This window comes from Triturus cristatus, chromosome 2_1, assembly GCF_964204655.1.
Source record: "Triturus cristatus chromosome 2_1, aTriCri1.1, whole genome shotgun sequence".
Classification (NCBI taxonomy): Eukaryota; Metazoa; Chordata; class Amphibia; order Caudata; family Salamandridae; genus Triturus; species Triturus cristatus.
The window spans coordinates 175248780-175261702 of record NC_140581.1 but is presented as its reverse complement, the minus strand read 5'-3'; the positions used below and the strand labels follow the sequence as shown (position 1 = coordinate 175261702).

Here is a 12923-nt window from a genome sequence, read left to right as displayed (position 1 = left end):
TTACAACAAACAAATGATGGACGGAATGCTGACAATGCAGACATTCTCCCCCAGTCAAGAGATCTGGGTTAAATCCATCGTTCTTTTGCCCACTACACCACCCCAGTTTAGACATGGCCATATGCAAATCAGTCTTGACCCTGTGCCTCATGGGAACAGTCCAGCCCGAACTGCCAAGCCATGTCTTCCCTGGACCGGAATCAAGCATCCTAGGACCGGTTTCTGGCTATCAGCCGTCATCAGCCAGGATAGCTTGACTCCAGTAGCGTAGTGAGCACGGGTCCCACGTCTGGGAATACCCATCCCACTTAGGGCGAAAAGCGTTACAACAAACAAATGATGGACGGAATGCTGACAATGCAGACATTCTCCCCCAGTCAAGAGATCTGGGTTAAATCCATCGTTCTTTTGCCCACTACACCACCCCAGTTTAGACATGGCCATATGCAAATCAGTCTTGACCCTGTGCCTCATGGGAACAGTCCAGCCCGAACTGCCAAGCCATGTCTTCCCTGGACCGGAATCAAGCATCCTAGGACCGGTTTCTGGCTATCAGCCGTCATCAGCCAGGATAGCTTGACTCCAGTAGCGTAGTGAGCACGGGTCCCACGTCTGGGAATACCCATCCCACTTAGGGCGAAAAGCGTTACAACAAACAAATGATGGACGGAATGCTGACAATGCAGACATTCTCCCCCAGTCAAGAGATCTGGGTTAAATCCATCGTTCTTTTGCCCACTACACCACCCCAGTTTAGACATGGCCATATGCAAATCAGTCTTGACCCTGTGCCTCATGGGAACAGTCCAGCCCGAACTGCCAAGCCATGTCTTCCCTGGACCGGAATCAAGCATCCTAGGACCGGTTTCTGGCTATCAGCCGTCATCAGCCAGGATAGCTTGACTCCAGTAGCGTAGTGAGCACGGGTCCCACGTCTGGGAATACCCATCCCACTTAGGGCGAAAAGCGTTACAACAAACAAATGATGGACGGAATGCTGACAATGCAGACATTCTCCCCCAGTCAAGAGATCTGGGTTAAATCCATCGTTCTTTTGCCCACTACACCACCCCAGTTTAGACATGGCCATATGCAAATCAGTCTTGACCCTGTGCCTCATGGGAACAGTCCAGCCCGAACTGCCAAGCCATGTCTTCCCTGGACCGGAATCAAGCATCCTAGGACCGGTTTCTGGCTATCAGCCGTCATCAGCCAGGATAGCTTGACTCCAGTAGCGTAGTGAGCACGGGTCCCACGTCTGGGAATACCCATCCCACTTAGGGCGAAAAGCGTTACAACAAACAAATGATGGACGGAATGCTGACAATGCAGACATGCTCCCCCAGTCAAGAGATCTGGGTTAAATCCATCGTTCTTTTGCCCACTACACCACCCCAGTTTAGACATGGCCATATGCAAATCAGTCTTGACCCTGTGCCTCATGGGAACAGTCCAGCCCGAACTGCCAAGCCATGTCTTCCCTCGGTAGTTACAGGACAAGAGCATTCCTCATTTGCATGAGACCAGAACCCCATGCAAATGAGGAAATATCAACATTCAAATTTCCCATGTAAGCTACATCACACTGATTTATTCAACCAGAATGGACTACATATGTCGTTGTTGAACATCTTTGAGGTACATCTCTGGGTAACAAAAAAGCTGGGCTAAGCATGGTACTCATATATACAAAGATTGCGCACTCCCTGTATTCCAATTTTGTGTTGATTCGCACTCAATTTGTAGTGTGCATAAAGGATGTCAGTCTCTGATCCTTGAGTGTGAACAGAATGAAATAGAAGCAGTGTTCCCCAATTGGGGTTGGTGTCCTTTAGCACTGCCCGTGGCCCTCGGGCAAGGGGTAAATTGTATTCATGAATTTAAATCAAATAATCATCAATCGAAGTTCTCTTAAATTTGTTTATAATTTAATGGTGGTATTTGATTTTCTTCATCCCACCTGATTACTTCATGTCATATTGATCAACAAAAGTAGCATTTGTTTCTTATCCCATCCCAATGCATTTCGGGCTGGTGTAGCCCTTCGTCAGGGGTAAATGAATAATTGTGGCTCTACAGTCCTTCAATATTTCATTTCTGTCTCGATTCCGAACAGGAGAAGAATTGATTTAAATTCATGAATACAATTTACCCCTTGCCCGAGGGCCACAGGCAATGCTAAAGGGGACGAACCCCAATTGGGGAACGCTGCTTCTAAGCATGGTACTGCCATAAAACATGACAGTTTTAATGTTCTAGAATTATGACCCTAGCTAGAAGAAAGGTGGGCATTCCTATGTGGGTATTTCCAAACCCCTGCGTAGACCTGGAGAGCCTTCATCTTGGTGTGAAGGGTCTGCAACACCAACCTCATATATATAACTTTCACTTTTATTTGTGTGTGTTTGTATTATTTCAATTGTCGTGAGTAAAGTGTTCATTTCTACTTCTAAAATGCCTAACATATTTTTTATTAACCTCAAATACATACTTTCATCTGTAGTAGTAGTCACAGTTAATTTGTTTCTTTGTATTTGAAATTAATATATGCAGTGTAACATACTGCATATGGCTATCACAATTCACAGCAAAATATGTGTTAATTGCTGCCATACGCCTAATTAATTAAAATGGAAATTAGCCAAAAGCACAACTACGTATAACAAAAGAAATGTGTTTACTTCTATTTTGCTAGCTCTTTCAACAGTTTCTCCCAGTCTTCATGCCCAATGCATTCTGACCAACCCAGCCTCCTAGAGGTTTCGAAGAGCGGAGGAGGTCGGTGCGTCTCTGTCGCTAGCCCACCACTATGGAATGGTCTCCATGCAGATACCCGCAGTGTCAGCCTTATGATCGTCAGGGCAAAACATAAAACTCTCCTACAGTCTCTGCACTTAGACAATGAATCAGATATGCCCTAAACAATATTTCTCTCAATAATGTTGACGGGATGTGCTGCATTTGTTATCCAATAATATTGGCCGTAGGGAACGTGAAAAGCATGACTGGTGGATCGCAGACCAGTTGTGATGAAATGGTTAAATTCACAGAGATCCTTGCAGATCACTCAATTGTATCCCTGTCTGTCACACCATGTGTGTGTTCAGCACCCTACAGGGCATGTTGGCATTGATTAACAGAGGTTTAGTGGTACCCGACCCAAAGGTACTTATTTTATCGATCAGGATGAGTTGATGCGCATGGATTCAAACCTGTGACCATGAGGTCAAACACAGAATCTGGGAGTGGATGCAGTTCACTGAAGCCCCCGGACTCCACATCACTGGTTGGAAATGCGCCTAGAACCAACAGTCATTGAGAAAGCGCTGCACCAACACAATAACTTTAAACATTGTTCATTTGCAATATGTTAATGGTGATTATTGCATGAAGTTATTTTTGCATACAGACTGTACGCCAGAAAGTGGCTTATCAAGCTTTTAGATAAAGATTTTTAGTATTCAGCCAGATTCATTCTGCTAAATGGTGTAGGTCTTTCTTAATTTTATTATTATTATGGCTAAAGAAAACCGGTATATTTAAAGAAATAAACAATACAATTGTTTTGACTACAGCTATGCGAATTTGAAATTACTGTTACTCAATTCTGCATAGTGGAGGAAATTGAAATTCATGCACAATAACCTCAGCGCTGAAGTTTTGCTCTTCAGGTGATTTATTTCAGCGGCACAATCTCCCTTGTGCGTGTGGAAGTACAGGAAACCTAATCTTCGTAGACAACGCAGAGAATTATTCTGCAGCTTTATTGTGGGCTGGTGCAATCCAAAGAAACGTAGAGGAAACTACTCAAATGTTAAATGTTGTAGAAAATTATGCTTCCACATTACGGTGCAAATAATGTGCTGATACTTATAAAGGCCTAGTTTCGCAGCTGTTTTGCACACAACTATGATAACAAAACTATGACCAGTATAATGTAATTTCAAAATTTGGAACAGTACTTCCTGGAAAAAACAGCAGTGAAATTGCACAGTTCACTGCACCTTTATTTTCTACAAAGAGGTTGCAGAATTTTTTCCTTAAATTTGTTTGTGCAGTTTTATATAGCGCAAACTCGACCAGAAGTTATCGGTGTGCTTTACATGAGCACCCCTTGCGTTACAGATGGACACATTGATTTTTAGGCACGGGGAGATTAAGTGATTTGCCCAGAATCACTGGATGTTTGAGCGTCCCTGCCGAGACTCGAACTTAGGGGCATATGTATCAAATACTGTAATTGCGATTCTCAAATAGCGATTTTTAGGGAATCGCTATTTGAGAATCGCAAACAGGATGTAACAAATAATTCGCAAATGTTTAGCCATTCCTTGGCATTCCTTAATTGCGATTAGCAAATTGCTAATCGCAATTAAGGAATACCTTCCCATTCATTCCTATGGGTTAGGAGGCCCATAGGAATGAATGGGAAGACATTCTCAATTTGCGATTCGCAATTTGAGAATCGCAAAATGAGAATGCAATTTCTAGGGTGCCAGGGTGTCAAAAGGACACCCTGTTGCACCGCTGAAATATGTATGTGTGTACATGTGGCACACATACATGCCCTAAGGGCATGTATGTGCGTGACATGGCACTTTGAAAAATGCAAAAAAGTGAATTTTTTAAAGAAATTGCAAATTACCACCAACTTGAAGTGAGAGGGAGCATAAATAAAAATAAAATAAAAAAATAAAATAACGTACCTTTAGGCCAGGTCCTGCGTCTCTGCTCCTGCTCTCCTGTCGTCAACTCCAGGAACAGGAAGCAGACAGCTAATCACAACGCTGCAATGCAACGTTGTGATTGGTCTGACCGCCATGACACGGCGCTCAGCCTGGGGCTGGAGGGGTGGGCATGTTCTCCATGCAGGCTTTAATACAGCCTGCATGGAGAAGGAGAAAGTGCGCATGACTGATTTGGGCGGCCCGAGAGGGGCAAACCACTCCTCCCCTTCCCTGCTCCGTGCTCCGTTAACAGAGTAGCCCCGCGCACCAACCCGCCTGCAAAGGAAACATTAAATGGTAGTAACTGAAAGTTATTATAATTGTATGTTTTTGCTTCTCATACTGCAAGAAAGCAGTGGGACGACGCTCCTCCGCTATAGCAGAGGAGCCGCCACTGCTCTGAAGGGGTTAAATATGTTTTTCAAAGCTGGACACTGTAATTCTGTGTACTTGCGACTAGGATCACAAATCAGAAGACGTCACATGATTTACAGTATACTAAGTAAGAGCTGATGTTGGCTGTTTCTCTCTACCCGTGCATGCAGGGATCGGAAACAGTGACCTTCCCTTGCGAGAGATGGCTCGCGAGATCAGAGGATGACGGCGAGACGGTGCGTGAGCTTGTGCCGTCTGACGTGTTCACAGAAAAACTCATGAAGGATGGCACTTTAAAGCAGATAGAGACCGAGGTGGAGGACCCCTTGGAAAGTAAGTAAATCTACACCCACAGACAGAAATGCTTGGAAATAAAAATTCCTTTCTTCTCTACTTACGTATTTACACTAAAGGACCAACAGGGCATTAACACACAAGCAGGGAAGGGTGCATTTAGTTCCAGTGTGCATTGTTTGATTGCAGTTCAGGAGGGTGATAAAGAGATACTTAGAGCCAAGATTTACTATGCTTTAGTTTGCACGAGATGAGAAGACAATGGGACATGTTTATGAACACATTTTTCCATAGATACAGAATGGGTAAATCCCTTTGCTACATCTGGCACAATAGGCGGCATTGCATGACACAAAGCTGTTCAAATGGCAGTCAATCTACCCACGCACTATAGGAATTTTGCCCCGAAATTTGAATCATGCACATCTTTAAATTGCATTGCAGCACTTATGGTGTCAAATATTCACTCGTCAGGCAGAGTTGGTGTGAAAGGGAGGGGACAGTGCAAAACTCTTAAGATTCCATGCAAAGCCAGGTCAAATAGTGTCACGCAAAGTAGGATTATTTGCCTTTCTGTTGAATACACATGCTAAATGAATAAACAGGTAGAAACAATGGTAGTAGCGAAACTATGTCTTTTTCCCACGTATAGCATGTGTATAAATTTACATGAACCAATCAATCAATCATAGCATTTGTAAAGCGCACTACATACCCGTGAGGGTCCCAAGGCGATGGGGGGGGGGAATGCTGCTACTGTTCGAAGAGCCAGTTCTTGAGGAGTCTCCTGAAGGTTAGAAGGTCTTCGGTCTGCCGCAGGCGGATGGGGCGGGTGGTCCACGTCTTGGCGGCGAGGTGGGAGAATGATCTGCCACCGGCGGTCACTCTTCGGATGCGGGGACGGTGGCGAGGGCGTGATCTGCGGAGCGGAGTTGGCGGCCGGGGGTGTAGAGGCCGAGTCCTCTGTTGAGGTACACTGGTCTGGTGTCGTGGAGTGCCTTGTGTGCGTGGGTGAGGAGCTTGAAGGTTATCCTCTTGTTGATGGGGAGCCAGTGCAGGTCTTTCAGGTGGGGTGTAATGTGGCTGCGGCGGGGGATGTCGAGGATCAGGCGTGCAAAGGTGTTCTGGATGCGTTGGAGTCGTTTCAGGAGTTTGGCCGGCGCTCCTGCGTAGAGTGCGTTGCCGTAGTCCAGTCTACTGTTGACGAGGGCCTGGGTGACCGTTCTTCTAGTTTCGGTGGGGATCCACTTGAAGATCCTGCGAAGCATGCGGAGGGCGTTGAAGCAGGAGGAGGAGGCGGCGTTGACCTGCTTTGTCATGGAGAGTGTGGAGTCGAGGATGATCCCTAGGTTTCGTGCGTGGCTGGTGGGTGTAGGGGGTTCTCCTACTGCCGTCGGCCACCAGGAGTCGTCCCAGGATGAGGGGGTGGAGCCGAGGATGAGGACCTCCGTCTTGTCCGAGTTCAGCTTCAGTCGGCTGTTCATGAAGTGAAATTATTATGCAAGTAACATCTGGGCGATCGTCTGTGCAGAGACATTTGCACTCAAGTGTGTGCCTGATGTACCGGTCTCATGCAATATTCTACTGTCTCACTTTTGCTCCATAGCACAATCCTAAATCGCTGGTAAATTCTCACTGAGATTACATTTTGAAGCGAGCGCCTTTAATTACATCAATGGGGCACAACTCAAGGCAAATACAAAGCTGCATAATTTTTTGCCATTTGTGTAATGCTGCCCACAGATTTCCACACAGCATTACATTGTGCTTGTGAGAAAGTGGATCATTAGTTTAAGTTGATGATGGTCCTCTTCAAGTAGTATTGGCACTATTCTCTACCAGGTACATGTAGGACTCAATAATTTAAACCTGAGCTCGACCATTTCTAGCTGTAGCATAGAGAAGACTGCCCAAACCTAGGAGAAATATGTAAAGGCATGTATTAGTATGAAAACAGTTAAAAAGTAGGAAAGACAACACAATATAAATCCCACTCGTATTAATAAAAATTGAATAACTTTTAGTGAACAAATAGATACCAAAAGCGACAATAAAATCAGGTGTAGGGAGCCAGAGATATGATTTTTAGAAGTTTTAAATAATTCTAGAGCCAAAAAGCACAGTTATCTTGTCATGCTAGACCGGTTCAAAGTCAAAAGTTTAATGCCAGCCTTTATAGAGCATGAGTTGGATAGAGGGAGCAGGTTCATCCCGAGGGAAAGTTTACCCTCAGACTTGGTTGTCTTTCTGAAGAAAAGTCCTTGTCGACAAGGTCATTAGTGGGTCACGCTGCAGAGTGGATTTGAAGAGGGACTTTTCGACAGAGGCCACTGGAGCGTAGGGCCAAAGTGGGAGCCTTGGCTCCCAGGAGCGGCCCGTGCAGGTAGGAGCGTTTGGAGCCGTGGGGCCGGGTTGGGGGAAGGGGGGAGGGAATTCGACAGGCGACCACCAGGGAAAATGAAATGAATAATAGATTTTCACTTGCGTCGTCAGTCAAAATCCCCCGCAACCAGCCCCACTGCTCTTACCTGCATGGGCCGCTGCTGTTGGCTCCAGTGAGAAGTTCGAAGCTCTCGGCTTCGATGGCTGGAAAACTCCTAGCGGCCGAAGTCAGGGCGCAGGAAGGCGTCATTGTCTTTGTGGTGCTGCTCCGTGTTTGTCCCGGTGAAGTCCTCTACTTTTGGACTTGAAAACGTTTCTACAAGTCATGTTACTTTCAGTTAGGCAGACCAGCAAGTTGAATCCAACTGACCGTTCGACATCAGCGGATCGGGGGCAGTCCGGTGGTAGTCACTGATTCTTTTGGAAAAAAGTTCAGAAAAAGTTTCCAAGTGTCCAATGTTGAAATTGTAGAAGGGGAAGAGTATACTCTGACACCAGCCAAGGGTCCAGGACCTTCTGAGCACCACTTGGGGAATATGACTGAATCTCCCAGAAGCTACCAACAGGGTCCAGGGCAAATCCATTTGGACCTGGTCAGCTGGGCTCAGTATAGAGCTCAGCTTCTTGCAGCTTTTGTGTTCCTGGAGCTGAACAGGAGGCTAGCCAACTAGCCCTTGGAGTACATTCTTCTGTCCTGGATACAAGTGGGTAGCAGGGCCAGTCCTTGGAGTGTCTCTCCACAGGATAAACAGCAGATGCTATTCTGCTTCTGTCTTCCACAGCTCCAGATGTGTTCTGAAGAAGGCACCCAGGGGTTCCACTTTCTATATCTGGCACTAGCTTGCAATTAGAATTTTTTTTCCTAGGGGTAACATTTGCACATTTCCTAGGCGTTTGGCCCTAAGCAGTCCCCCAGTGTCTTCCTCTGCCAGACTCCAACATGGCAGAACCTTTCTTCCCCAGGTCAGAGCTCTGTGCACACCCCTGAGCTGTATCGTCTTGGAAAATGAGAAATTCCACCTGTAATCTAGATTTGGAACAGGTTTCCCCCCTATCAGATTGGTGTCGCTCTCAACCCTGGGCAAAGGATTGGGCAGTCCTGGGGATTGAGCTATATCCACCTGTGACAGGGGATGCCCCTTTGAACCTAGTACACTCGGTGGGTACATCCCTCCCCAGGCCATCCTGTCAGCAGGAGATTGCACATCCTCCCAGCCAAGACCCTTTGTTTCCTTTTATGGGAATCATTCACACAACCTTGCCGGTGGTCAGTAGACTGCCAGGGGACAGCTGGAGATTAATTCTGAAAAAGGCTACTAGAGGCTTTAGGCAGAAAAACATTCTAAAAGTAGAATTTAAAAATAATAATTTATAATCCGACTTCACCATTAGATTGTATTTTAAGTTAGCATTCATTTTAGTCTTTTAATCACTGTTCTAGCTATTTCCAAACTGAACGTATACATTAAAAGGTGTTATAATGTAACCTAGTGCTTTTCTACAGGAGAGCCAATCTTGCTACACTTAAAGACAACTTTGGAGCTTTTTCACTGCCAGGACATGTGAACGTTAAGGACACATGTCCTACTTTTTAAATACCATGCACCTTGCCCTATGGGCGTTTAGGGCCTTCTTTGGGGGTGACTTATAAGTATTAAAAGGGAAAGCTTAGGTCTGACAAAAGATTTAATTTGCCAGGTCGAAAATGCAGTTTTTAACTACCTGCCCAGGCTGCAGGAGCAGGCCGGAAGACATGCTTTGCATTGTCATTTTAGTGGTGGCACAATATGTGCTGCAGTCCAATAGTGACATTAACTTACAGGCCGTGGGTATCCGGGCTTATTGGTAAATTACATTTGGCGATTAAGGTTAGCCAATTTGACACGTTTTTAGGGATCAGGACACATACACTTGGGCCTCATTAGCTGAGTCCCAGTATACAGAGTCTAGAAGCCACTGCATCAGTCCACAAAATTGGGATGATCATGTGAAAACAGGCATTTTCATACAGCGCAAATCTGGATGCAAGAAAGTGGGAAAGTGGGTTTCTGTTGCAGTAACCCCCCCTTTTTTTGCCTAATAGCTGATGCACTTTTCCTTGTTGTGCCCTGGGCTCCTGCCAATCAGGTGCCCAGGGCCTATGTTCCTTCCTTAAAACACACAAACTCCCAATTGGCAAACCCTGGCCACATGTCAGCCCCTGGTAAATGGTACCCTAGGTACCCAGGGCCTTGTGACCAGGGAAGGCCTCTAAGGGCTGCAGCACTCATTGTGCCACCCTTAGAGGCCCTGTACCCTTACACACACACACTGCCTTTGCAGGCTGAGTGTCTGGGCGCAGGACAAAACAAAGAGTCGACATGGCACACATCTCTGTGTGCCATGCCCATTACCTATACTGCCAAGGCATATGTCAGCCACCCCTCTGGCTGGGTGCCTTATGCCTATGGTGTGGGCACAGGAGCAGGAGCCCTGTGCCCCTACAGTACCCAGGTCCATTCCTGGGCACTGTAAGTACAGTGCTGCCTTTTTACAAGTACATGGTGCTGAGAGCTCGTCAAACACGAACTCCACAGCACCATAATGGCAACACTGAAGACTGGGAAGTTTGGTATCAAACTTCTCAGCACATTAAACCCACACTGATGCCAGTGTGGGATTTAATGTACTAAGCACCCCAGAGGGCATCTTAGAGATGCCCCCTTACAGCTAACCTACAATCCACGTCTGCTCTGAGGCTGCCCAGGCTGCCACACAGCAGACACGTTGCTGGACCCCTGGGTGGGAGAGCCCCTGCTCTCCCGGGCCTGCAACAATGCACATCCTGGGTGAGGTGAGAAATCTCCTCCCCCAGGATGAGCAAAGGGAAGCTTCAAAGGCATGCCGCCAGTTGGAGTTTCCCCAGGCCACTGCAACCCCCCACTCTGGCAGGAAGCTTGGCCGGAAACCCCATACAAGGACAGGGGATGTGCCAGCCTGCCCACCCCACCCCTCAGGTGGGGGAGGCGAGGTGAAGCACATCTCCGGGCTCTCGCCATCTTGAAGATGGGAGGCCCTACCCTATCAGGATTAGGCTACTGCCCTCCTCCCACAGGAGAGAGGCAGGATAGGGGGTGTACCCACCCCAGGACAAGGACCCATTGGTCCCTGGCCTTCACCTACCTGTAACGCCCCTAAATCTAGTATTTAGGGGCCCCCTGAACCTTCCTTCCCCAGATTCCAGATAGAAAACTACAAGAAGAGCAAGAAGAACAAGGACCTGCCCTGCAGCTGCTAAAAAGAGAAGAAGACACCAACTGCTTTGGCCCCAGCCCTACCGGCCTGTCGACTCTCGAACCTGCACCAGCGCGGCATCTCTCGTGGCCAGCAACCTCACCAACCCCGGAGGACCTGGCTACCTGTTGGCTCTAAGCCCCTGGGTCTCCCATGAGTAGAGGCTCTACTCAAGAAACCTATTTTTAACCCTGGGCAGCAGCCCGGAACCGCGGACCCAACACACTCTGCACCAGCCAAACCTGGCCAGTGCCGGAGTGGACAAAGACCCTGAGGACAACCCCACGGCGACTGTGACCCCGAGTCCGGCACCCAAGGACCCCCCTCGACATTCCGGAAGAAGCCTGCAGCCTCAGAACAGAGTGACACCCCAACCGCGATCAACCAGAGGGTAAGATTTCCGACATCAAAAGGCACCCCTGCACCCGGCGCCCTGCGGCCCCCTGTGCCCAATCCCGGGGTACCCACCTAACCTACAACTACCCAACTTACCTCTCGAAGTGGTGGTGGCACCTGAAGCATCCTCGTCCCCGAGCCTGCAGCCTTTTTTCCAAACCGGAACATTCCCATTGATTTCCATTGAGCGCCCGAAGGCTCAAAAGCACCCTGCACCCAGCCGCCCGAGTGGCCCTGGCAGTGCCTTCTCTACACTAACCTACTTCCCCACTTGCCCTGAGTAAGTGACCAGGAGCCCAGCTCCCACAGCCGCGTGGCTTGCCAGACAGCAGCCACCAACCAAGGCCCCCCTATCCCTCATAGGATAACATTGGGCCTAACTCTCTCTGCACCCGGCCGTCCTGAAACCGCTGAGGGTGAACCAACTGTACCTACCTGACACTGGGGGACCCCTGAGTCCATGCCCGGAATTTCAACTCTACCAGTCGAGTACTTACCCTTAAACCGCTAACTTCGTTTTCCTCATAGGGTAACATTGACTGACTTTTTCTTCAAAAATCTTCTAAGTGTGAACTTTTCAAAACTGCAAAAATTCACCAAAAATCAGCCAAGTGACAAAAACGAATTTACTCACCTGCTCCTAGGTGAGCTCCCAGTGCTGGATCTTGGTGCCCAGCCCTGACTCTGAAAAGTGTTCACAACTATACTTACCTCTAACTCATTTTTCTCCCATAGGAAACCATTGTCTGCTTTTCTGTGAAATTTCTTCTGTCTACTTTTGCAAATTTGAAATATTCTTTTAAAATCGTACCATTTCTGCAAACGAAATTACTTACCTGCTTTTGATAAGGACCCCAGTCCTGGGTCTAGGCACCCAGTCCTGGATTACTAAAGTAACGATAAAGTACTCTACCTGCAATTTGAATTTCTTGCCATAGAGATCCATTGAATGTTTTCTGTGAAATATTTTCTAAGTGCTAACTTTTGAAATAGCTAAATATTATTTAAAAATCATTACAGTTATTAAGTCGACTTTCATCACTTGATTCTGAATACTGACCCCAGGCTGGTTCTAGGAGCCAGACCTGGAATTCCAAAAGTAATCTGAAAAGTAATTTATTACAAATAACCTGAATTTACCATTGAGCTCAATGCATTGTTATGTTTAGGAAATAGGATTGTTTATTGCAACCAACTGTGACTGTTTACACAAATTTATTGCCTAAGACAAAAGTATTTATATTCAACCTCTCATTCTGAGAAAGTATATTTTTACTCCCTTTGTGGTTCTAAAAATAAAACAAGCATATATTTTATATATATAAATCATTGGCCTAGAGTTCAGTTATTGAGTGTGTGAAACCATTTGCTGACTGAGTGTGTACAATAAATGCTTTACACTGTCCTCTGGTACTGCCTTACTGCTCGACCAAGCTACCACTTTTGAGAGTAAGGTCATACCTAACTTTGACCTCT

The 12923-nt window shown here is 46.8% G+C and overlaps 1 protein-coding gene and 1 long non-coding RNA gene across 2 annotated transcripts in view; one reads left to right on the top strand and one right to left on the bottom strand.

Moving 5' to 3' along the window:
- LOC146863912 (uncharacterized) overlaps positions 1–12923 on the bottom strand; it is a 347433-nt gene that overhangs the window by 95181 nt on the left and 239329 nt on the right. The window lies entirely within an intron of this gene.
- The window catches only part of LOXHD1 (lipoxygenase homology PLAT domains 1), a 1221805-nt gene that overhangs the window by 980429 nt on the left and 228453 nt on the right, over positions 1–12923 (top strand). The window contains exon 34 of the mRNA XM_085629301.1: positions 5273–5435. Within this exon, the coding sequence (XP_085485427.1) occupies positions 5273–5435 (163 nt within the window). The remainder of the gene's footprint in view (positions 1–5272; positions 5436–12923) is intronic.